General features: G+C 41.5%; 1 protein-coding gene across 2 annotated transcripts in view; it reads right to left on the bottom strand.

Moving 5' to 3' along the window:
- LRP5 (LDL receptor related protein 5) overlaps positions 1-17,191 on the bottom strand; it is a 166,550-nt gene extending 149,359 nt beyond the window's left edge. The window contains exon 1 of one of the 2 annotated variants that reach the window (XM_072864750.1): positions 17,020-17,191. In XM_072864750.1, coding sequence (XP_072720851.1) covers positions 17,020-17,110 — 91 coding nt within the window. In that variant the 5' untranslated portion in view covers positions 17,111-17,191. Of the gene's footprint in view, positions 1-16,645; positions 16,740-17,019 lie in introns of those variants that run through there. The other variant, XM_072864751.1, reaches the window with a different exon arrangement.
- Positions 17,192-27,231: the final 10,040 nt, after the last annotated feature.

The raw sequence follows: 27,231 nt of genomic DNA, 5'->3' as shown, positions 1-27,231 counted from the left end.
TTAACTAAAGAAGATAGAAATTAAAATGAAGATTTCTTTCTCCTTTGAAAAGGGGACCTAAAATCCAGAACTCCCCACTCATGTCTGTCTTCTAATTACCATGTGCAATATGGGTCAACCTTGCCATCAACAGACCTCACTTGTGTGATAGAAAGTAACTCACTTCTGAGGACAATTCAGCTTTTTTGGTCTCCTTTGCTGTGATTACAGCATTATGTTGTTTCCTTTATAAAACCCTAGAATGCAGAGTATGTTTATATACACATACAAATATACACACACACATATATATATACACACATACTCAATAAGGTAACAAGACTTGACATCAAATGACACCAAACATTTCTAAAGGCTACTTAAGTTGAAGCTTTCAAACTAAAAACTTTATCTCATGCAGTAATTGTCCAAGGACACCACAGAACAGCACATCATCAAAGGAGAAAACATCTACTCCTGCAGAACAGTTGTTGCGTTAAGAGTTACTGTCGTGTAGGAGTCTGAGGAGTGGCTGGGGGGGAACCCTCCCGTTGAGTCACGAGGTTCAGACAGGACCCCCTTGCTTTCTAAACTCCTTCTCAGAGAGGAGTCGAGGTGCGGCTAAGTCCAGTCCTAGTCTCAGACTTAGTCAACGGTTATTTTCTAAGGACTGTATATGCACTCATTCATCAGAGTAAAGGCGACAGCGTTAATTTAAACGCGCTGCACCCCCAGTCTAGTTGTGTTGCATGAACTATCACGGCCACATTAATAAAGAGTGCAGTTTATTAGAGCAACAGATACACAGATTCTTTGGATTACCGGTGATAAATTTACTGTCTGCAAAGCACGTGCAAATACCAAGAGTATGAGTGACACTGCCGGCTATAAACGCGTTAGAGATGATAAAGCAACTCTAGAGAGATTTCTAAGTTTCCTGGGGAGGCACTTGGAATAATCAAGTGTTCAAATCTTACCCAAAGGCGTCCCAATGGGGGGGAAGAGAAGCTCAGCCCATCGACTGATCCCAGAGGTCGGAGTGGTACGCGATGGTGTCTTCCCTAACATTCTCTTTCTCTTAAACCATTTTATACTATCTTTCACCTTTCGGGTGGAGCTTGAGTGACTCTAGTCATACAACTTTATTTAGGATTGGTGTAAAGTTTTCTTGCTTCGTTTTTAAAGGTATAGGCTAGGAAAAATTCAAAGCGCAAGCTCAGTGACGGGTGGTCGCACCTTGGAGGCAGGTAGCTTTTGGGATGGAGGTGTGTTTTGGTATTATAATGATGTTATAATGAGCAAAGTTCATCAAAGGACAGCATTTTGTCAGAAACATGACAGAGTGTTGGCCCAGGGTAGCAAATGTGCAGCTTACTGGTCACACACAATACCTTTGAGTTCCCATTTAATTGCAGAGCCTGGCCGCGGCATCTCCACACCGCTCCACCCTCCGAACAGTACCTTCTTAGAGTCAGTACACCAAGCTCCCCTGGCGTCACTGACGTCTAAGGTTACAGGCCTAGGGAACTTCCATGGAATGGCCTTGCATGTCAGCCGCATTCCACCCGGGAATCTTCTTCAATGCTGTACCTTACCTAAAAGTGTGAATATAAGTTTAATTTCTAAGTCACCTCCAGCTATTATCCCACAACAGTTAATCCATACAATTAACCCTCTATCACATCACACTATAAATGCAAATGCATGCTTCATTGCTGCGTTACTCAGAAGATTCTCCAAGATGCTACTCTTGTCACTAATGAGTTGCAGCACAAACAATTAAAGACTTGCAAAAATAACACATTGAGTTTAGATTTTATTTATTAAAAAAAAAAACCACCACAGAGAACAAAACATCATAGGCTGTGTAACATCTGAATTGCATAGAAACATGTGGCATTATCCTTCCTTCAAAGTTGAATATGTTAGACCATCAAATCCTTGATCTTGCAATATCACAGTTTTATTAGACTAGAGAAAAATTTATTTAAACCATATTTTACCCTGTATCATAAAGCAGCCTCTCTGTCTCTTTCTCCTCACTGATGCAGGTATTTATTAATAACACCTTTGATGAGAGAGGGGAGACAGCGGGGGGAAAGAGGGGAGATAAGGAGAGAATGAGAAAAAATAATAACAAAAAAAAGTAATTGAGCAAGGAAAAGACATCCCACAAAACAAAAGGTAACTAAGGAGGTTACTTTCAGCCCAGTCCTCTAATCTAGTTTACTACATGGCGACACATTTTTGTGCTGTCACTGGATGGGGCATGGTACGGAAGCTGGATGCTGTTTAAACTAAAAGTACTGGACAAAACACTCCCTTTGAAACACAGTCTCTTCCTAATCTACGCCATGTCTGGCAACCAAATTCCTTTTCATTCAGGCTTAAAGCAACACCGTTAGATACGAAAAGGTTCCCAGTAGACTCCAGAACATTTAAAATTCGTAAATCCACTGAATGGCATGACACTGTTGCAACCTCATTTGCAGTGACCTGTGCCTAAATATTGTTTAAATTGTTTAAAAAAACCCAACCCAAACCAAAACCAACCAAATAAAGAAAAATAAAAATAAAACCAAACCCAACTTCTCCAGGATTTGGGAAGCAACAAGAGAACCACTTGTTGAGTTCCATTTAAGTATCAAATAAGCCTCCAGGGAAGAAAAAAAAATTAACTAAAATCTAAACAGTAAGCTGCAGATAAACCAAATTCGGGCCTATTTGGGATTTGCATGCAAACTTTTGTGTACTGTTCAAATAAAGCCTTTTTTGTTAGTGCCAGTTTTGCAACTGTGTAGAACGATGTGCTTTGAGGTTGCTAATAGACAAGTTTCAGGAATTCTTGTTTTTTAACATGAATTTACAGCTATCAGAACTAGAAAGTTTCATGCTATGTCAGACACTGGGAAGCATTCTGAAATCATTACTGCTTTGTCAATGAATCGCTGAAGCCAGTGCAGCAGGTGGAACTGAAGTTGGAAGATCTGTAGTATCCAGCAAAAAGAGTCTGATGGTACATTTGGCACATGCTCAGCCAAACGTGGGAGAAAGACAGGCAGAGAATGCTAACTGCTGTAGACTGATCTATTTGTTAATGTTTGGGATCATCCCAGCAAAAATTATCCTCTCAGGAATAAGCAATATTTATGACAGGACTTTGAATAAACTACCATTCCATGTTTCAAAGTCTTTCTAAATGAAGATAACAAAACACACTCACTTCTGGCCACATATACAACAGTAATCTGACAACTGACATCATACACAATAACTGCAAAAAAAAAAAAAAACCACACACTGATTTTTTTTTTCAGCCATCTTACCTTCCCGATGAAGGCCAAAGTTTTGAAATTGAACTTGGATAGCTTAAAAAGTTCAACTTTCATTGAAATAAATGTTGCCAAGCACACTAAGCAAAAACAACTTACTCAAATACTCACAGTAATCTGTTCCCAGTGTCCTGCTGATGTTTAAATAGGAAAACAACGCTGCAAAGTCCATTCCTTTTTATAAACAGCCAACATTAGTTCAGACTTTATAATAACAAACTGGTGCTAAAGTTTCCTTTTGCAATCATAAGTATGTGCACATAATGCTTAGCCATCTCCCACTGTGCTTGACTGCTCTATTCTTGCATACAAACACTTCAGTTTAAAAAAAAAAAAAAGTTATCAAAACTCTAGTTCCTGGAGAAAACAGGGAGGTTTTTGCAGAATTCAGTATATTGCTTCTGCCTCACAATAAAGTGGCAGACAAGTTATACTGGAGAAAGCATTGCATGCAGCTCTAATTCAGAGCACAACAGCTGACAAGTTATATTTTTATCCCTGCAACCTCTCCACGTGCCTGTTTATGCCCAAGCCTCCAGAAAAGGCTTTTCATTAGCAGTGGTCCATAGTCTCTCAATCGCTGTAAAGCTTTACTGAACCAATGATGAGTTCCTGTCAACACAGTGGTTTGCAACAGCAATGACAGTCACGCAGCAGGGAAGAGAGACCTGAAGTCATTTTAGTTTCCAACACAGACCAAGATTTTATTTTATAAAAATAAAATAATAAAAAAGAACGCTGCTAGAGTCTCAAAATGAGCATAGGAAAGAATGTGTAAAGCAGTTTCCTCCCAATTAATGGCCAGGGAACTAAACGGCTGGAGAATTTAGCTGTAATTAAAAAAGAACAGCAGAATTTACAAGTAAAAGAACAAATTCCTACCCCTTACTAGTACACTGGTTTGAGTGTACTTGTCCTGCAGCGTGGGCTCCCAAGCAAATCATTACTTTTCCTGTTGTCCATTCGAACAAGTCCTCTGACCTAGCTCTGGCTCAGTGCCAGTCGAGGGCCAAAAACGTGTCTGGAAGACACCCTTGCCACATGACCTGAAACGTTCTCATAGGCTCTTGGCAATAAGTTAAGAGAAGGAATACCTAAAAGGCGGCATCCTCCCTCAGAAACTATCATTTGTGGACAAGAAGGTGCTAATAGGCTGTCAACAAGCATATGGACAGCTGTCATGTTATAAACAACCATGATAATGAATCAGTTTATACCAAGATGTGACCAGCAGATGCTCAGATTCAGTAACACGAGCCTGTTACACAATTCCAATCCCTACAGTATGAAATGAGCTCCAAGGCTAAAACTGAGAAAGGACTATAATAAAGTATTCCAGAGCAGACCTTTGTGGGGAAACCATTCCAAAATACAAGCACCATCGGGGAAGTAATTGTAGAATAGCTGTTATGTTTTGAATTCATATTCTATCTCAAACAAAGCAAGTTGTGTTACCCTACAAAAGCCTTATAATCTGTACAAGGAAGGTGATGCTAACAAGTCCCAAATACATTCCTCAAAGTTGGGCACTGCAGTACATCTCCTTTAAAAAGAAGACTTTATTCTGTGTCCCTGCAACATTGACTCCACAGAATCCTAGGAATCAGAAAAGCACAAAAAAAGCACGCCAGAATCTTTACCTGTATCTACCAAGTGCCTTCCGGATGGGCACAGAGGCTTTTACACATGCATTTTGCATATGTAAGAGCACCAATGTCAAGGAGTAAGTATGGCTTGGCGGACTGAGTCAGCTATATTGAGAACTTACAGTACTCCACATCCTCCCTCATTGCACACAGACTTCCTCAGGAAAAAAAAGAAAAGAAAAAAAAAAAGAAAAAAAACAAACAAAAAAACCAAAAACAAAAAAAACCCCACCAACTAAGAATAACCAGGCAAGAGGCCAATGCTTACAAAGATCCCATAGCCATTGTTCAGAGAAAACAAGTCACTTGCTTCATTCCCCACATGCAATAAGCTTTGGGCTGGCTGAATTCTGCCTCTGAGGACCAGCGCCAGATGTGCTCTATCTCCAGATGCCAGGAGTTCCACACCGTGGGGATCAGCAACCAGAGTTATTTTCCATGAGCTGTAATTACTGTAGCAGGATGGAGAAGGGCTGGATGTGTCAAGGTAGTAATCCTCAAGGTAAATGAATCCGAGATCACTTAAATCTTTTGCAGATAACAAAGACGACCCTAATTTGGACTGTGCAAGTTGAGAGATAATATGGAACAGAGGTCATAAGCATAAAGTACTTCTACCTGCTCAACTTCTCTCCATTGTGCACTAGGCTCAATGCCAAGCAGCAATCCTCAAACACGGGCTAAGTTGCAGCTTCTCCAGTTTTACCAATTCTGTGATGGGCAGACAATGTTAGTGCAGCCACATGTTAAGGGGACAGCAGGCAGCCTCTTCAAACTGCCAGAAATAGGAGGGTGGTTTGGGGATTTGGGGTTGGTTTTTTGGTTTGGGTTGTTTTTTTTTTCCTTCCATTCAATGATACTGCCTCATCATCCTACTTAGAGAAGTAACCCAACAAGTTTCCAAGAGCTCTCTTGACCACTGTTTTTTATTACCCACCTACAGAAATTCCAGCCTTTAGCAATCTTGTTTCTTCGGGGGGGGGAACACAACACAAAGCAAGCAGGTAAAAGGAAAAACAATACACAAGATCCCTGCCTAGAAGAGCTTTCAAGCTGAGAAGAAATACTGCCAACACAGGAGAAGGATACAACATGCAGAAACTGTAAAATAAAGACTGCAAAAGGTCTGGAAAGTGGTTATGCAAGATCAAAGATTTAGGATACAATTTTGATTAATAAAATACACATCGCCCTACCTTTTCAGCAATACTTTACCTACCATTCTCTTAGTTTGCAGCTTCATTTATCTCCAATGAAACACCAGTCATTGAAAGAGCAATACAATGGAGTCAAACAAAGCAGGTTTATTGCTAGAAGGTTATTTTAAAAGCCTATGTATAGGAAAAGATTACGCTGAGGTGCTTCTTGTGTAAAACACTCCAAGATGCATACAGAGAGACCATTTATGTACCACTGTCACCTTTTCTCAGATGAAAAGTTGGAGTTCACAGCCTTAAGGGCATGCTTCAGTAACACCACCAAAAACAAATCCAGGTATACTGAATTCCAGTCCCATACCTAGCAACTGTGAAACTTTCCTCCTTAAAATTATGTATCAAGATCTAACATCAGGAGTTAAAGTCTACATAAAAAGCAGAGTTTTTTCAGAAATGGAAGGTCATTCAATAACACAACCATTAGAATGAAAGGAAAAAAACAGAGCAGGAGAAACTGGTTAACCAAGTGTTAAAGCACATAAGAACATACATACATATTATATACACTCTCACACATATACATACACACCCCCCATTTCAAATATCTCACACCCTTCTACATGTACATACTTCAGCATAAACCTTGTAAGAGATTACTTCTGCCTAGGTCAGCACTTCTGTGAACTACGAGCAAATCTCTCTGCTCCAGGGAACCAAGTAGTCTGGTAGCACATTTAAACTCTGAGTAACTACCAGTCACTAAGTAAAACCCAGGCATTTTCCAGTTCTCTGGCTCATGCAAAATGGCTTCACTTTCCACAAATGTCTTGAAGGTTCTTTAAAACACTAAAATTTGCAAACAGCAGAATGACCTCGACATTAACAGGCAGCTAACACAGGGATTTTGTCACAACCATCCAGGATTCCTTCAAGTAGAAGAACTACCACCCCCCAATCCTGCCAAACACGTTGCTTTCTGTTGCTTTGATAGAGGAAGGGAAGTTTAAAAGTAGCCAGGATAACTCCATGGCCAACTCTCTGCCCTTATAGTTAAATTAAAAATCTTCCTAGATGAGCATTTCATTTTTCAGTTGCAGTCAGATGTGATGGTAACGACGAGTAAAATGACCACAGCCATGAAAACACTTCAGAGAGAAAATTAATCACAGCCTATATCACATTTTGGCCATGAACTAGCTGTGAACAGACAGCAATTCCTCTGAAAATATTAACCATCTGTACAACTTGTTTGCCAAAGTTTATTAGGCAAATAAGACCTAGCAGCAGACCATTAATATACTGTCAAGCATGCCATTCGAAGTTCAAATGGTATGGATTAGTTCTGCACGCAAGCTACAGAGCTCACTTCAGTTATTCATCTGCAACTCTTACAGAACACCTGCAGATAATGGTTTCTTTACTGCAAGTATCATCCAATGCTTGCTTAAATTTTTCTCCCAATTTTACCATTAGCTACAACATCCACAGAAACTAAGCTTTGATCTCCCTTAAGAGTTGATTTAATCTGTTCAAAAAGAAGTCTCCAGGAATATTCCCCGACTCTTTACAGGGTCCTTGGTTCCTGCTAGTAGTCACCATATCTGACTTTTGCAATTGAAAAATGCACCTTTTTAATGGCATCATAGAAAACCTTCTCCTCCTGTGCACAGATTCCAAAGTCACAACTGACATCGAGTGTAGTGGGGTTTTGTGGCTCAGGGTGGGGTGGGTGTTGAAGAAAGATCAGATGAGATGAAAATCCAAGTTCATACAGGTTTTGGAGGCAGGTAAAAGGGAAAGACTTGCAAATGATTCAAGTTCAATTTATTGAGGCTTCACTATAGTTTTGCCTGCATTAGCCACACCCTACCTAACTCTCACTATGCAGCTTGCCTAAATAAGTCCACATGTGTAACTCTTCATGAGTATACACTTTCTAACACTTGAACACCTGCAAACTTGAGTTTTAGAACATGGGTAAGTAATAGTCAACTTTATCCAGACAGTAAAAAACATGCTGTTAAAACCCAGACAGACAAAAATTCTCCATAACTACAGATTTCTTTTACTCAGCTATTGAAGACGCAGATAATGTATAGGCTTTTTTTTTTTTTTTTAAATAATCTACAGCTGGGCAGACCTTCTAAGTGGAAAACGCTACTCGTGCATTTTCATCCTCTTGGCTCTGACCTGAGAACACGAATACTAACAAAGCAGTTTAATTTGCTTTCATATCTTTTGCAAAAGACACATCCAGGTAAGTCACCGATACAGATTTCTGAGGGTAAAACATTTTCCCCTCAGAAAAAAAAAAAAAAAATAAATGTTTAATCACATCATGCTTCAAGCTTCCAACTCTCAAGCAGGGGAAGCAATCAAAGAAAAATCCAAAGAAAGATAAAAACTAGTTATATCATTTATATCATATTTTATGTCAAAATTCATTCCTATAGGGCAGGCAACTCTATTCTGAGCTTCTCAATTGTTCTGGAACCAGAAACTTTTCAATTACTGAAATGAAAACAAAGTGTGACAGAGAAAATAGTGGCCAAGAGTGACCTTCCTTAAATGGGATAGAATTCATAAGTAAGCCACACTTTATTTGAAATAACTAGTTATGCAAATTAAAGCCTCCAAAGCTCCTTTAAACCATAGGCACAGTATAAGTAGTGATCAATATACATCTAACAATGGGTAATTTATGATTCAGTGGTCAAAGGTGACACCATCTATAAAACAAAGGATTAGGTTTTTGTTTTTTAAATTCTGCTGCTTTGAGAAGTTCAAGAAACAGCATTCTGGCTTTTGTGTTAAGCTACAAGTGCTAAGAACAAACACTAAGTATGTTATACAGACATCCCCTATAGTTAACACATCAGAGAATAAATCTCGTAACGTTTCATTCTTTCTCCTCCTTGATTTATTCACTGTCATCAGCAGAGACAGCTTGTTATCCCAGAGCCAAACTCTTGCCTTTTCTCTTCCTCCATAATGAAATGTAAAACTGATACAAATATACTTCTATTTCAAAACATATTTTCATGGCATCACCAAGACACTGGTCTAAGAGATTGAACTAAAAACAGTATTTGAAGACAAATACACTGCAGCAACATTTCCTAGGTTACTCCAAATGCCACAGTTTTGTGATTGTCCTCTTAAAGCAATCATTCTTTGCCCCATTTTTATATCTGCACAAAAACTTGTAGAAACTGTCCCTTAACAATTATTTGGAAATAAACCTTGAACAATAAAAAATAATAATAATAAAGACATAAGGCCTTTCACATCACCTCAAATATCAAGTATGCACCACTTCTAAAACTAAAGCTAGAGAAATCAGCTTTGTTGAATTTTAGAAAGTCTTCTAACTGAGATTTCAACCCTCAACAGCCTCTTCAGACAAAGTCTGGTTACATAGGCATATGCCATGGCTTACGTAGCATCCTAAAAATGATGGGCTGATGGAAAAGGACATGACAAAGTGCCCAAGCACCCCACAGGGTGCAAGAAAGAGCAAAACTTTGTAAGAGCAAAGTAGCTGGCAGACAACCCAATGTCACAAAAAATTACCCTTCAGTCTTACTTGAAGAGCCAGACATAAAGACTATGTTATTTAGGAAGTCTGAGAAACAAGAAAAAAAAAATCCACACTACAAAGAAATAAAGCTTCAGGTGGTATAAGCCAAGCTCCAGAAAGCTCCCAGAGATGTATCATGGTGGGAAACCAGCAAAACACTTACTACACCATTCACAACCCAGCTCTTTACTTCAGGAGCACTTACAAAATAAAAATGGGGTGCTTCTGACCACCACTGCCATAGTGAGTCCACTGAAAAAGCATTTCATCTCTTACAGCAAGGCCAAACCCAAATCTTTATTTAAGAATTATCTAGAGAAAAGAGAATGGCAGAAGTGTGGCATAACAAAGTGCAGCTGTAGGTCAGGACATCCTACGTGCTAGCTAATTCAAAGCAAGATAAGTCTCATGAAAGCATTTTGTTTTGGTTGATCCACAAGATATATTATCACTTAGGCATTCTGTGCTGTTATTTTTTTAATTCATATAAAGACAAGTACACCGGGCAGGCTATGGGGTATGTCGCCTCTCAGTTTATAAAAGGAAGCAACTTCACGTTCTTGACAGCCATACTCTATAGTGTGAAGTTCTGCATTAAAAAAAAAAAAAAAATGTAATTACATTTCTGGTCTTCTAAACACTTGGGGTTTTGTTCCTTCTGAAGTCCAGCCAGGACACTTTTAATTTGGAAGAACAGAAAAGAATGTGCTCATACAAAATGAATGAAAAAAAAGTACAAGGACTGGACAAAGCATCCATGAATCTGTAATCCAAGTAAAACTGAAAATTCCACAGAAGGTATGCTGAAGTTATTGACAAGGATTTAAATGCATTACTGCTGTTAAGCATAATCTGTGCCTAATTCAAAACCTGGAGTATATGGCTTAAGCCATAAGTACATACAGTATTCCATAAAAGTTCTCAAATGACATATCAATAATGCATAGATTATAGCAGCACAGTACACTTTCATCACGGTTTCTCAGACCTTCCACTCCTTTTCCTTTTGATTTAGTTAAAACCAGCACCAAACAGCAGAAAAGAAAAAGAACATCTACAAAATCACATTATAGTAATACTATTTGATTCCCAAACCCAAAAGCCAAGAAATTCACTAAGCCGGTCCACTCAATCCACAGCTCCTCCTTATCTGCCAAGAGATTTAGAAACATGAAGCAGACAACACTTGTTTATACTCTCTGGCTTTTTTTGACTTTTAAACACTGCAGAAAGAAAAGGTCAAGCTTCTGTCTTCACTTATTGCCACCTCCTACCTCCAATTTAATTCTTCCAGGCTGAGGATCAAGAGTCCCCCAGGGCTAATTTATCACCTTTACTATCATGTGTAACAAGCCACTTCCTGAAAGAAGTATTAATAAATGTTTAATGAATCACATTTAATTCAACAACACAGTGAAATTAAAGTCAATATACACTCAAGGCAACCTAAAGAAAGGGCAACAGAGAACCTCTGGAATCACCATCACAAAATGTTGTCAAATCCTAAGCCAAATGAAGAGATGTCAAGGTAAGTAACTCAATCATTCATCTCCATCTCAGAAAAAACCCAAGCCAACAGGGGTCCTGTAAGCAGGACAGAACCACCAAATTAAGAGTACTGTACTTTCACAGGATACCACATGCCCTTTAACAAGAATCCATGAGAAAAAACTGAAAATCAAGCCCTTTGTGTAGCCACACCAAAGACAGAAATATAATTTCCATCTTTCCACTTTTCATAGTAGAGGGGAGAATTATAACCTAACACACCTGGAACTTCATGTCTCCAGTTGCATCATTTTTCACCATAGCTCAGGAACAGCATACTTCAGTTTCATTGAACAATCACCTGTTTTACCTCTATAGTCTCAATAGGAAGACCAGAGTTCAAAAACTTCAATTCTGCCTGCCACAAAGACAACTTTTATTACTGTTTAAAGGAAGTCAACTTAAACTGGGGAAGCTCAATTTCCTTATGTATAAAAGATAAATAATAGATGCTATGTTAGCAGAATATTCAGAATTAGCTAATACTCATACAGTACTTCAGAAAGCCAAAGTGCCAAACAGTATTCAACAACTATTATATTATTAAGCAGGGACATTTTTAAAACATATGAGGTTCTCAGACCATTGACAATCACACCAGGAACTTACTATTGCATCTGTTGTCAGTGCTGTTTATTGCAATAGCAATAAACCTTCATACAGTGAAATGAAGACAATTCTGTAGCTGATTCACAGTCAAGAAATTCCTTTTCCCAGCAGACTATCCCCATTAAGCTAATCTAATGCCACACACTCATATAAAGTATTTATTGGTTTAAAAGCGGTTTCAGTTGCTTTAACCCTTTTATCACCCAGAGCAAACTAACCAATCTAAATCAAGCATGTGTCAATTTACTGGCATCCTTGCAAAAGTCACCCACGGATTTAATATCAATACAAAATAACACTTTACATCTGCCTATGCTGGCAGGCAAAGCATGAGCCAGGCAAGAGTAAAGGAAACAACAGCGAACTTAAAAATCCTGTTTTGGATGGACCCTCAATACCCTTGCCAACCCATCACCCATTCTTTACACTCTTTGGAGCTTCTCAGTAGAATTTTGTGGCTTAACAGTTATTTTCAATCTTCAGTAAACAGAAAACACAAAGATGAAACGCTGGTGAGCTCCACATTCTGATTTTTCCGAGAGAAGGAACCAAAAGAATTATTGGCCCATAAACTCCTAACAAACAACTATACTGACAATACTTTGTGGGACATACTTCCCATTTTCTCTCCTCCTCTTACTACAACTGTTTAATCACCCAAAATCTCAAGAACTGCTCAAAATATCCTTTCACTCTATCATGAGACTTTCCATAGCCTAACTTAATGGCAATAGGACTCTCCAGAAGTATTTTGTCCAGTTCAGAAGTCCCAGCTGTGGTCTGTCAGGAGATGGCACATCTTTGACTTCTTCAGAAAGTCCCAAGCATCCAAACAGCACGTGGCTTTGGCCAGCCAGCATCCCCAGCCAACATCCTAATTATTTGCTCCTGCTCTAAGTGAACTTGCAGTGTTGTTGGACATGTCCTGTTGGAAAGCAATATAGCGAAAAAGGAAAATAATCCATATGCCTCAAAATCTCTTAACAAAATGCTAAATCCATTGTGCATAGAACTGCATCATTGCTGGCCTGTGCCATAAACTGGGGGGATACTTATTCTACTGTTGTTCTTCCCTTGAGGCTTAGGTTGATACCTATTTGAGTTCTTCACAAAGGTCTCGAGCAGAAAATAAAAAATATTTCCTTCAAGTGTTCTCAGTGCTGTGTTTTCTTCAGCCATATCAACTCCCATAAGAAATTCTGAACTTACAAAAGCCAAACATTTTGAATGTTTAATAGCTCTTGGGTTAAAGATACAAGGAAAAATTAAGAGGATTTCTTAGAACGAAGAGCAATAAAGTTACTTACAATAGCTTCTTTCTAAAAAGGAAATTAAACCTAGTTATTGTTCTTGACCTCAAGATGGCAGGTTGCTTTCATACAATACAGTATGTTCACAAAAAATACTGATCTAACACGAAACTAAACCTTGTCATTAAAGCTATTTCTGAGCATCACAAATAGTGAAATTTCTTTTATTTCTGCTTTGACAAAAAGAGAGACAACTACTTTTAACTCTACACTGCTGGCTAAATTTTAAGTAGAAGTAAAGTTACATTAGACAGTCTTTATGTGCGTCTATATTCTAGGAGAGGTTTTGTAACCTTTATTTGTTGTTATGCTGCCACATCTTACCATAACAATAAAGGATAACAAGTTCCCAGAAAAAACCTCTATGTTTGCTAAAAAGGTACCTTGGCTTGTGTTATTCAAGAAACACACATGACAAAATTTACAGCTGGAACAAAACCCATGGCCTATTTTACTAACGACTACATTATAAACAAGTAAAAAAAATTCTTAAGGTAAAAGTTAAAGCAGCTGAGATTAAAAAGAAGGTTCAAAAATAGCAAGAGGCAAGGGTGGAATTTATACTGGGCTATTGATGAAATAGATTCATGCTCTTCTAAAGTATTGACTTAGTGTGTCATGCTGATTTATGTATTACAGACACATCTACAGTATGTTGTTTAAAATGAAATTAATTTAAAATGAAACAGTAACAAATGAATTCACATACCATACTGAAAAGACAGTTACAGCCATTATCCTTTGTCTGGAGAGACAAGATTCAGCGCTTTGAAAGCATCAACTTAAACTTCAGTCAGTCTGCAGTTTCAATATTTCCTCAATATTTCAAGAGGATTTATGACCATAATTTGTGACAGATCCTCACATCATGCTAGTAGTAGTTACTAGGAAAATAGCCCCCTAAATCAATGACAGACTGACTGAAATGGCACTGAAATGCAGCTGAGGACTCCTACATAGCACATTTCCATGTCATAAAATTAGCAAGTGTTCTTTCCTGCTACATTCTACGTTTAAACATAGTGATAGGTTTCATCAGCTTTAGGTTATCTCAGGAAAAACAGTATGAATTAAAAGCCATTTTAGGGTTGTGCTCAAATGCATTTTTTATTTCAGACCGCGTCCCTAGTTTCAAACATTTGAACCATCCTGTCACACTTCTCTGCTGACCTTCCTTTATCTTGTGTTTCTTAATATCAGGCCAGTAGTCTTTCCATTAAAGAAAACTAAGATACAGTCTCACAATTTTGGGAAACACACGACAAGCAACAGCTAACCAAGCTTTTGTGAGTTTAAGTAAAAATGATTCTTGCTTGAGATAATTCTTAAACAAGAAGTTAAACAAGAATTATCTCAACCACTTCCAGGTTTTGAGAGCCCCACATAAAACACCCGTTGTGCAGTATTAAACATTCATAACTTACAATATTTTCAGACAAAAACATGCCTTTGTCGTAACCATCTTGTTCCTGAATAATTTGCACAGGCAAGAGATTCCTCCCTTCAAGGAAGCACCAAATGCAACAATCATTTTGTCTTACCTCAGTGAAAGAAGAGTCAAGTATAACCCATATCTGAAACAGGTTGATCATTATATCAAGCCACATAAATAAAACCACTCCTGACACCACCACATATAGAGCAAGGACTTAGCTCCACAGCAAAATTATTTCACAGCCAAAGTATTCAGGATCTATTACAACATGCCAAACTTCGCAGAAGCTTCAACACTGCGGAAGTTCCAGCACATCCCCAAATCTTGCAGAGATGTATTTACATATTTGTAAGCTAAACACATCAGAATACTTTTAAGATGTAAAAGTCCCTTAAAGTCAGGCGTCTGCTTACACAGTGGGGGTTCTCAGGAATGGAATTAAAAACATGGAGAGCCTCCCATAGTACATCCATGCTCTTTCTAAAAGGACAGATGAGCTGTCCTTAAAAGTACCATCCAGATCAACCTAACAAAAGAATCACATACCTTCCTACTAAGTAGGCAGAACAAAAGCAATGTCAGTAAGACTTATAACCAAGACTCTTTAGGTAATTACTAAAAACCGGTACATTTGTAGAAAAGTTTTTCCATGCATGTTAAGGAAGGTGACTACTGATACAGAACATACACTATATTAAAGGAATCGCTGTCTCTAAAATGAGGTGAATGAAAACCAAACTCCAAGTTGCAACTTATTTCTTAGTTTTATTGTGAACTCTTATCTTCCTAAGAGTTCCAAACACAAAGTTATCCCTTTTTTTACATATTTCTTTCTATTAGAGTATGTTAAATAAATGTAAGGAAACTCTCAAGGAACACGATCAGCCTGTTCTCTCTTCATTTAAGACTCCTATAAGTTGATTCCCCCCCCCAAAGCTACATAGCTTCATTCAGTCAAGTAGGAATATGAACATCTTTACACAAACATAAGTGTTCAGAAAGGAACAAGCCACACTTCAGGTTTTCTGAAACATTTTTAAAAGATTGAGGCAATGTGTGTGGAGAAGGTGCATCCTGAGATGCAAAGGGCATCTTTTTCATATAATCCTGACAGAATAAGCAATACATAATACACACATACATAGAGCTCCAACTAAAAATATAGAACTATGACGCCAGCAGAAGATAGTCAGTTCTCTTGCTCTAAATTACAGTTCTAATAATTACAGATGGTTTGAAAAGGTGGGTGGCCTAATAAAAGAGGCCCTGAGGTGATGTTCTGATAGCCTTGGCCACACTGACGAGTTTTCTAAACTAACTAGGAAATCGCAACAACTAGGCTTCAGCTTGCTGAAGCACCGGCGTGATGTATTCAGGCAGACCAGATGCAGCAGTAACAAACCAGAAGTCTTACACATGCAGCCCTAACTCCCCATCTTCGGTGATACAAAGTCAGGGCCGAAGCAGTGTGCATGGAGAAAGGATGGGGAACGGACCCCGGCCCTCTCCTCACGGATGCTGCAGGCAGAGCACAGCCTCCGTTTATTTGTGTTTTTAAAGGATTAGCACATTCACTGAAAGACGGTATTGCAAAGGGAATGCAAAGGGCAGGCTCCGTGCCCGGGACGGAGCGCGGGTTAGCGAGGGGCCCAGCGCTCCGCCGGCACGGGGCAGCCAGGCTTCAGGTCCGGCAGCGCCCGCCAGGCTGGAGGCTGGATCCGGGCCGGGCACCCACACCCCGATCTGGGCCGACCCCCGCCCGCCGCTGCCTCCAGACGGGCCGGCCGGTTCCTCCCGCCGCAGCGCCGCCCGCCCCCCCGTCGCCCGCCTCCAGCCCTAAAACGGAGCTGGGGGGGACACACACACACACACTCGCCTTCCCCCCACCCCCTCCCCAACCCTGCCAAGAGTTTCATGAGCGACACCCGACACCCGCCTCTCCAAACCCCAGAGAAATCCCTGCCCGAGACCGCGGAAGGACGGGGGGGGGGGGAACGACACACACGGACGACGACTTTTGTCTCTCTTTTTGCAACTGTACGCGTTTACCTGAGCCACCCCGGGGGGAAACCGCTTCACCCCCTCGGCGGGACATGTCCCGAGGGAAGGGGGAGGAGAGGCCTCCTCTTCCTGCGCCCCCCTTTTGCAGAAAAGAGGGGGGAGGAGGAATAGTTGGAGGGGGGGGAGGGAGACGACGCATCCAGCCTCCCGTCCTCCTCCCGCCCCGTCCCGTCTCGTCCATGTGCGCGTCCTTCTCCCCCCGCGGGAGGCTGGCCCGCTCCCGCCCCCCCTCCCCGCCGCCGCGGCCCCCGCAGCCCTCCCGGCGGAGCGCGGGGGAAAGTTTGCCCAAGTCCGACAACAAAAGGGACAGCGGCGCTCGCCTCCCCGCCGACCCGGGCCCCGCGACGCCCCAGCGAGCTTACCCCCGGCCAAGCCCGGCTCGCACCGCAGCACCGAGGCGGCCAGGAGCCGCAGCAGCAGCAGCAGCGGGAGCGACGGGGCCGCCGCCTCCATGTTGTGCCGCCGCAGCAGCTGCTGGAGCCCACGGAGCGTCTCAGGCAGGCTCCATGCTCGGGGCGCTGCGCTCGGCGAGGAGGGAGGCGGGGAAGGGGGGAGGCGCTGGCGCCGACCCTCCTCCTCCTCACGCCGCCGCCAGGGAGGGGGCTGGGATCCTGCGCTCGCACCCGCAGCCCTGGGAGGAGCCGAGGGCACACCGTCCCGCCGCGGCGTACCCCTCGCGTGGGTACACCTGGCCGGGGAGTCGGGAAAGAGGTGGGATTTCAGGGTTTTTTCTTTATTTTTTCTCGTTCCTTCTGGAGCAATTACTCCAAAACCAGCCAGGAAGGTCGGAGAAGATGGCTCGCTGTGTGTTCAAAAAGCAACCTTCCTTTGCTGGATTTAGAAGTTAACCGTGGGGATGCCCGCCCCTTGTTCTGTCTCCAGGAAAAATGGGTGGTTGTTTTCTTCCCAGATGGAAGTTCGCTTTTGCCTTCCTCCTCCCACCAAAACAAACGTTTTATAAAGCCACTCTTCTACAAAACATTACTTTTCAAAGAAAGGCGCATTCAACAACAATCTTTTGTTGCCTTCCCCCCCACACACAAACATGCCACCTGCTCATATAAACACGTTACCACTAGGAAAGAGGCAGAAACTCTGCCCCATGACATGAGGCCTTTGCAGTGCTGGGGCTGCAGAGAGCTGAGCAGCACCCAGCTCACACTGAAACATCCTGCACCTTTCACACATCAGATACTGCCCCCACCTCCCTAGCAGGGATAAAAAGAAACAGTGTAAGTCAAGAATTTCCATTTGAGTCTCCATTTTCCCTTGTGCTGACACCAATTCTACAATAGGAAAAAAAGTTGCTAGATGGCCTTGTATAGAGACGGAAATAACAAGGGTCTGCCTGGCATCCCCTTAAACCATTTTTGCAGGTCTCAGAACCAGCAGCTGTAAATCACAAGCAAGTACTTAAAAGTATTAAACTTAACATCCATTTGTTATTTCATTTCAGAGATGAGTGAGTTCCAGGTTTCCCAGTTGCCATGTACTAATTTATCTGCCTTGCTGTAGGTGCTACAGCAGCAGCTGAGATTTCTTCTTGGTGCCCCTTGGATCCCTGCCCATCTCAAATACCAGGATCAAATATTCAGGAATTGTTTTAGGTCCTGTTGGTTACTCCACTGCAGACTTCCCCTCAGACTTCCTTTCCTCAGAAGGGGAAAAGGTGTAGTGGTTTGTTTTGTTTTTAAAGTCAGTGGTATTCAACTTAGCTAAGAAAGCAGTTTAAAATTTCAAGGAATTACAAAAGACTTATAGTGCTGACCTTAAAGTTGACCTGCAAAGGAAAATAAAGTTTTCTTCTCTATCTTGCTGCTGCTTTAATGTATAAAGAACATGTATTTTAAAGAGGGCTCATTTTAGGTAGCATTTAAAACCTAGAAAAATCTCAACTTTCTTGAAGACAGGAAAACCAGAAGTTGGTCTTTCTTGATAGAAGGTCTGTAATAAACTGGAGCCCAAATCTGAGCTGCTGTAAATCATTAATGGCAAAACTTTGTGTGAACACCAACTGAATAAGGGTTTTGTTTCGGATCTGTTTAAAAAAAAACTGCCTGACACCAGACAAATAACTGGAAGAAAGATTTCTTTGTTGAAGACAGTGATTGGACTTTACTTTTGATGGGTCCGACCTCTTGCATTGTGGAAATTACTCAGTAGTCCTGGCATCACAGTAACTGGGGATAATTAAAGCCAGAGACAGAGAAAGGGCACATGAAACAGTTGCACTTGCAGCAGGCAGTGGGAACTGCCATGCACAGCGACCAATATCCCAAACCCCCATCAGCTTGCGAGAAGAGCAGCATCCATATGCAAAACTGGTTTGTGTGTCTCCACAGAGAGCCAGGCTGTCCTGTGATGGCATCAATGGCACCACCAGAGTCCCTCTTGCCACCAGGGCAATTGGGTTCCCTGCCATGTCCTCCCCCTTGCCCTAACAGGACCAGGGACCGGTTGCTGAGATGACTTACCCATAGCACCAAAGTCAGCGTCAAGCCACATGAGGTGGGAGACCCTGCCCATAAGGCTGCTGGAGGGGAGCAGCAACTTCTCTTTCAGCTGGCAGCTGCTCCCAGCACTTGGTATGTTGGGGGCCAAGGTCCCATACTACGATGTAATATGGCTGCTGCTATCCCTGCTCCATCCAAGTGTTGCTTATTTATGTCTCTATCTGATCCTGTCAAACTGCATGGGCAATTTAGGATTGACAGTATTTTATACCAACAGGGAGAAATAGCAGCATGTGAGTGGCCACACCAGAGAAAGAAGCAATATTTTATACAAGAGGCTAAAAGAAATAAAGACAACACTGACTGACAAAGGGATTTGGACTGAGAGATTTCAAAGCAGAACATTTTTCAAAGGAAGGTACCCACCATAAGAAGAGATATTGAGACCAGGTAGATCCACTGGTGACTGATCAGAGCCACATGCCAACCTTGCTGCAATGGATGACTATTCACAGGCATAAACCGCAGAGTTTCATACTGCATTAAAGTTCGTTCTTCGCCATAGCACAGATCTGGTATAAAAGTTCATTTTCAGAGTGGAGTATTCTTGCCTGGTATCCCCTTTCCTTCCTGACTAGGTCTACCGCAATTAGCAGACTGAGCGATAGACTCAAAGCTAAAACAAAGTGAGGAGAGAGACCAGGCCATGGAGGCAGGCAACTAGGGAAGTTTCTTACCAGAGTGCACCTTTGGGGCTTTCACCATAACACCTCTGCTAAAAAGACATTAATCATTATCTAAAGCGATGGCAAATCTAGTTGCAGCTAGGAACGCAGTATTCATCCAACCCAGAAGATGCCATCTTAAACTCAGTTAATATGTTGTACAGGCATTTGGAGGAAATTAAAGTTGGGCAACTCTGAAAAGAAGTCTCACCCATGTGCTGAGAAAGCTGCCTTCCACCTGTTTTCCAGCCCTGCAAGAATTCCTCCAGCAAAAGCAGGGGAGGCAAGGCTGTGACATACATGAAAAGTCTGATATATACATTTCTGTAAGAAAGTAAAAAACAGTTTAAAAAAAACCAAAAACAAAACCCAAAAACTTATCAGGATAGCAAAAGCATGGTCCTATCCTTCTTCTTAATGGAAAAAAGAGGGTTCCCTTTCCATACTGTTGTATGCTCACAGTGCCCAAGTAGGACTGCAAAAACAGAGCTAATAACCCATTTCACCTAAGATTTCTTGTGTAATCCTGGGCAAGTCACAGGCTAGCATTTCCTCAGTTTCTCCCACAACAAAAGGAGCAGGGGGAATAATTTTCCTAACTTTCATCCTTTCTGTGTATAGTGTGAAGGAACCTGCAGCAAGTTTGGGGCCTGGCTGTAGGAAGCAGAAAAAGGAGAAATCCAGACTGGGAGCCCAGCACTCCCCTGCCAAGCTGTAGGCAGGCCGTTCTGCCATTGCCATTATTGATGGAGAAAGGAGGGACATGCAAAGACATAAGAGGGAAAAAAAGAGCCCAGCTGTATCTGAGCACCTAGAGATGTCCTCCAGGATAACCTAGCCATCCCACCGTAGCTGGGAAACTGGGCTTGACTGAAATGCTCCAAATGTTTTCTGCATGTTTACTCCTGGATTTCTCCCTCCTACCCAAGTTTACTGCATCCTTCTCTCCCAGCTGCCAATGCTGTCTGAGCTCCTGTAGAGCTAACATTTAATGACAACTGCAGAAGCCCCTAAAGTGAATTTACTGCCTTATAAATGACACCCAGGTTTATTTTATGATGAATATCAGTACTAAGACATGCATCTTTATTCCTCTGGGCCAACACTGTTTAGTCAAGATGAAGTCACTAGATCTGGATAGGCTGAGGATGTTCTTTGGTGTTTTGCAAAGGGAAGGTAAAGTGAACAGTCACAAATAAAGACAGCATCAAAACATTTTCCTTCTCTACTTCCAGGGCCACAGGACAAAATCATTTTACTTTCCCCATGTCTCAAATACACTTCTTCACACTTCCTCTCCCAGCTTTCAGCTAGGAAGCAGTCTCAAACTAAATATATGTAGGGACCCCTATTCTTGCTCACTCTGTATCACAAGAGAAAATGTTTACAGGTAATCTAGAATGAGTCAGAAATTATAGAAGAAAGCATCATCTGGACACAGGTTCCCTTGTCTCCTCCAATAAATACACTAAGGAAATCTCTACTACACTAAGGAAATAGTGTATATACATACAACAGCCATAGTTAAGATTACACCTCCTAAGGAGAAACCTGAAGTAATCTTAGCAAGGGATGGGTTTGGTCAAGGACTCACCAGGACAAGCTTCAGAAAATCTGGGTTTAGTTTCCAGGTCCATCCATCACAGACTCTAAAGACCACTTGGTTTCTCCTCCAACATCAGGTGCTCATATTTGTCCCGTTCAGGTGGTATTTTCACTCTTCCTTTATCTGCCTTGCCCACTCAGAACATCCTTCTCAGCACAAGCTAGCCCAATAGTGACCTGAGGCTGCATGGGGCTTTTAGGCACTGCTTTGAAAATGGGACTTCTTAAGTGCTAAATAATACTTAATGTTTAAAATGAAATTACTGCACTGCCACTCATTAAGCTGCCTGACACAGTGGGAAAGTGTTACCATCACCACCTCCTTATCCATAGAGAAGGTGACAGTAAGACAAATAATGCCTTTGTTTATATCATGCAGTTTCCCTGGCATTGCACAAGGATAACAGCAGCTTTTTTGAAAGTAATTATTCCCCAAAATATCTCAGCAACCCAACTTTGTCTACATGGCAGTTTTCTTCCTCTTCTTTCTCCCCCTTCCCCAGATAAACTCTAACATGAACTGAACAGTTAAACCAGCACAATCTGCCATGCAGACACAAAAAGGAGTGACTTTTTCAGTTTAGATTAAAACCAGTGATCTTGCAGCCTGTGGTTTATATGCTACTTTTAAGACACTCCTAAAAGTAACAATGAAAAGCAAGCCAAACTTTGATGCATTTAAATTTTCTCTACAGGACGCTTTATGATTATTGGGAAAGCTTTAAGGATTGAAAACGGTTGAAAGGCTTAGGATGCTCAGGGAAAGGTTAAGGTTAAATATCAAAGCAAGCTACTCTTCCAGAGCCTAGGCAGCCATGCGAAAGAGCACAGGTGCATTACAGGCGTTACTGGAGAATATTATGCATTATATTATATTATATTATATATAAGCTGGAGAACTTTTCTGCATAGACAGGGCTCCAGTGCCACACCTGGAATTGCAACCCTAGCATTTCCAGTGCAGCCATTTCCAGTGTCATGACCCCAGAGAGGCTGGTTATGGCAGTCACAAACAGAGCTGAGAGCTTGGAAAAAAACAAACAAACAAACCCCCCACGTTTTTGTCAAATAGTTATGGTATACTATAAGGGATGAAAGTGCTGCAAGTAATCTAGGTGGGGCTATAGAAGGAAGAAGACAGAGAATGGCAATCTTTCAGCATTTGCCAGTGCTTTAGGTTTTCTGCAATACCCAGGGCTCATCTGCCAAGAGCTTCTGCTCCAACAGGGACAAATAGGACACACATGCCAGTAACTCAAATACAGGGAAATCTGGAGACATTGCAAGCTAAGGGATCAGAGTCCTACAGGACAGAGACTTCCTGGCAGAAATGAGTTTAAGGAGAGAGATGGCTTACATAGGTTTGCAAGAGGAAAACTAATATTAAAAAAAAAAGTGTGAAAAATGTCCTGCTGCTATCATTTGAAACAACATTTAAGGGTTTCCTGTGTTAGTGAGATGGCAAGGGTAAAGAGCCTGTTCCCAAAGACTCCTGCTGGCTAGCAACCTCAAGAACAGAGGCGCTGACACTGCTTGAGAAACATGTCACCATAAAAAGTCCTGAAAACATAAAAATAGTTCAGTGGGTTTTTTTGGTGGTGATTCTTGGACTCTGAATGCTTTTCTGGTTACAACTACACTCCCTGCTACAGATACCAGAACAACAGCCATTGTATTTCCCTGCACTGTATGAGCAAGAGTTTCTCTTTAAAACCTCCATGACAGCTACCTTTGCAAAGCTGCTTGTAAAATTAATTATTCTTGGCACTGGAGCTGCACCTTATGTCTACATATTAGTCACCAAAGTTCTATATCAAAGAGAGGAAATATTCTGAAGGGGCATAGAAATTCAGTTGCAAAGGAGGGAGAAGATTACTATCTCCAGTATCTCAAAGTAGGAATCCTCTCCTCAGAGGTCCTTTGCCCTATGTTCCCTGTGAAGGACCATCTTTTATTACAAACACCACCAATATTTCTGTGGCAATCTAAAGCAATAGCACGAATTTTAAAAGTCAGCACAGAGATAAGTATTGAAGTAACACTAAAAAAAATCCCTAAGTGAATCATAGAATCGTTTGAGTTGGAAGGGACCTTTAAAGGTCATCTAGTCCAACCCCCCTGCAATGAGCAGGGACATCTTCAACTAGATCAGGTTGCTCAGAGCCCCGTCCAACCTGACCTTGAATGTTTCCAGGGATGGGGCATCTACCACCTCTCTGGGTAACCTGTTCCGGTGTTTCACCACCCTCATTGTAAAAAATTTCTTCCTTATATCTAGTCTGAATCTACCCTCTTTTAGTTCAAACCTATTACCCCTTGTCCTATTGCAACAGGCCCTACCAAAAAGTTTGTAATCAAATAAAATATCAAAATCCATATCTCTCCAATTTAGAGAGAAGGATCTTGTTAAATACTTTTCTTATAGAGAAATTAAAATTAAAAGTTGAACACAACAAGAAAATATGTTCTGCCTCCTTCTCCTTTCCCCAGACTGCAAGGTCATTGTCTAGCCTAAGCTGCATCTGTGTAACCAACAAAGCAGGCCTGTTTGTAAAGCAAGGCACTCCCTTTTCCTCATAGCTTGCAGGGACCTAAACGACACTGGAAAAAGATTAACAGGAGAAACCTTCTCCAAACACAGTATTAATCAGACAGAGCTGCCCTTGACACAGTGAGGATGCAAGAACAGATGCTGAATGGGTCATGGAGAAATGATGTGATTTATGGTAGCATCTTTACATGCCCCTACACTGCTCCAAGCACCTCTGCACTGCATAGGTGTCTGGGTACCAAGTAGAGCAAGAAAAGGTTCTTTTGAAGGAAGAATAAACACAACGTTTATTCATATAACAGCCAAGTCCTGCCTCACTTTACACCCCAACCTACTGCAGTTGATATGCATGTGTAAAATAATAGTAACCTGTTACAATCTCGGTGGCAGGCCACAGATTGTGCAACCTTTCTAGTATGAGTACCCTTTCAGTGAGCACTTGGGTGTAAGGAAGAAACATTGTAAAACACCATAATCTGTTAGCACTAGTACATGCCTGTCATATTCATTCATACCTTAAATGACAAAGCTCAGTTCCACCATTAAAAACATCACCAAGTCAAGTACTGTAGGATTGGAAGATGTAGAAATAGTATCAGAACAACCTGGTGGTAAGGTGCTCCCTTAACTAGATTACAGACAAGGTCACAGACTGAGGTAATTTCTTTGACATTTTCAGCATTAGAAAAGAACTTTCTTTTACCTTTGAAAGCTGATCAAGATAAAGAATGTTGTAAGCAGAGGTGAAGCCATACTCAACTAGTTACCATCTGACTAATCTTTGTGGGTGGTTAAGATGCCAGGCAAGACTTGCTCTGTCCCGGCAAGATGGGAATCTTTCTTGTACACAGTGGGAAAGGTGTCGTGATATGGCTCAGTGCCACGACTGTTTGGATATTAAAACCATTGATGTCGAAACCGATCCTGAACACAATCTGTTACATGAACTCTACCTGCCATCTGCTTGCTGACAGCACTGGGAGTGGTTCTTGCTGGGATTACAGTGTGTGCTCCTGTTGGCTGCCAAATAAAGTAGAAGGAAGTTAAGGGAGGAAAAAAAAAGGTGACATGGGGGAAAGTTGCAGACAGGTGTAACTGGGGGAAAAAAAAAAAAAGAGTCCTGATAAAGTTTCCTACAAGATTTATGTATTACTAGACATCAATACACACACAAATTTATTGCATTTAATATTCTCTTGAACAGTATCTGGTCAGCACTTTGTAATATATAAGAATATATAAATATGCCTATAGTGGGTTTGCTCTGTGGCAAATCAAATGACTGAAACTCTGCCTGTACAGACGAAGTCATTTCTATAGTGGTGCAACAGCGTGAAGTACGCCTGAAGGTCCGGAAAAGAGAATAACAACCTGTAGATGGCAGCATTGCTGAGCATCAGTAGTGAAACCGCAGCTTCATGTAGGCGAGCTAACACCTACGATTTTATAGGAAATTTTTGTAGCACCTTTCATTGTGGAAAGCAGTTTTTTTCATCATTAATTTACTTTTCATGATTTGTGCTTTTTAAATAATTAGTATTTTCTCTCTCATCCCTGTTGGACAAAGCACATTGGCCTGGCAGCAATAGCTCTCTGAACAAAACCAGAACTGTATCAGCAGCTCATGGGAACTCTGGTCAGTGATAAGGGACTCACTGCAATGGGCACTATCTAGCTATAATAACGATCGCTGCTATTCCTGGAAGAGTCATAATTCACAATAAGTTAGGGGTCTAGTGAAGGCAAAACTTGAGGTCTTATTGGTCTGTGAACACTATTTAAAGAGTGTACATTTTCTTTTGCAGGGAGTCCAAGATTAATTATAAAATGAACAAACTTTTGGTCATACAGAACTACAAAACCTGTTCTCACTTTAGACTCAATTTCAGTTTCAAAATCCCATGTGCCAGCAGATGGCTGTTGAATTTGTGTTGCAAACAGCATGGGGGAACTGATCAGGTCAGACTGTATCCACAGTGATAAGCAAACACAACAACACTATTTCTGTGAGCTTCTCTACCCTCAAACTATTAATTCTTACAAACTGTTTTTTGGGCTGGATTCTCCGCTCCTAGCATCTGTTCAATTCTTCACACAGTTTGCACCTTACAAACCTCTAGCGTCCAGAAGAGAAGCCAAAAGTCTTGATCAGGGCTCTCATCCTGCTGGGGGACTTCAACCACCCTGACATCTGCTGGAAAAGTAGCACGGCGAGCTGTAGGCAATCCAGGTAACTCCTGCAGTGCATTGAGGATAGTTTCTTAAACCAGGTAATAGACAGCCCTACCAGAGGGGATGCTATACTGGACCTGTTAGTCACCAACACAAGTGAGCTAATCGCCAACATCAAGACTGGAGGAGCCTGGGCTGCAGTGGTCATGCACTGGTGGAGTCTGCAGTCCTGGGTCAGGAGAAGAGTAAAGTCAGGACCCTGAATTTTAGGAAAGCAAAATTCCAGCTGTTGAACGAATTAGTCAATAGGACCCCCTGGAAAACTGCCCTCAGGGACAAGGAAGCAGAACAGAGCTGTCAGATCTTTAAGGACGCATTCTATAGAGCGCAAGAGCTCTCAGTCCCCATGTGTAAGAAATCAGGAAAGGATGGCAAGAGACCAGCATGGATGAGTCAAGACCTGCTGGTCAAACCAAAGGACAAAAAAGAAATGCACAGGCAGTGGAAGCAGGGACAGGTATCCTGGGAAAAGTATAGAGACGTTGCCCAGTTGTATAGGGATGAGGTCAGGAAGGCCAAGGTGCAGCTGGATCTGAACTTGGCAAGGGATGCAAAGAACAATAAGAAGGGCTTCTATAGGTATGTCAGCCAGAAAAGGAAGGTCAAAGACAGTGTATCCCCCCGATGAACATGACTGGGAAACTGGTAACAATGGACAAGGAGAAGGCTGAGGTACTCAACAACTTTTTTGCCTCAGTCTTCACTGGCAATCTCTCTTCCCACACCTCTTGAGTGGATGGACTTCAAGGCAGGGACTGGGGGAGCAAAGTCCCTCCCACTGTAAAAAAAGATCAGGTTCAAGACCGCCTGAGGAACCTGAACATACATAAGTCTATGGGACTTGACGAGATGCATCCCAAAGTCTTGAGGGAATTGGCTGATGTAGTTGCCAAGCCACGCTCCATGATATTTGAAAAGTCATGGCAGTCAGGTGGAGTCCCTGGTGACTGGGAAAAGGGAAACATTGCACCCATTTTTAAAAAGGGTAGAAAGGATGACCCTGAGAAC

This window comes from Ciconia boyciana, chromosome 6 (genome assembly GCF_034638445.1).
Source record: "Ciconia boyciana chromosome 6, ASM3463844v1, whole genome shotgun sequence".
Taxonomy (NCBI): domain Eukaryota; kingdom Metazoa; phylum Chordata; class Aves; order Ciconiiformes; family Ciconiidae; genus Ciconia; species Ciconia boyciana.
The sequence above is the reverse complement of the archived record's forward strand: the minus strand, read 5'-3'. Positions and strand labels throughout refer to the sequence as shown.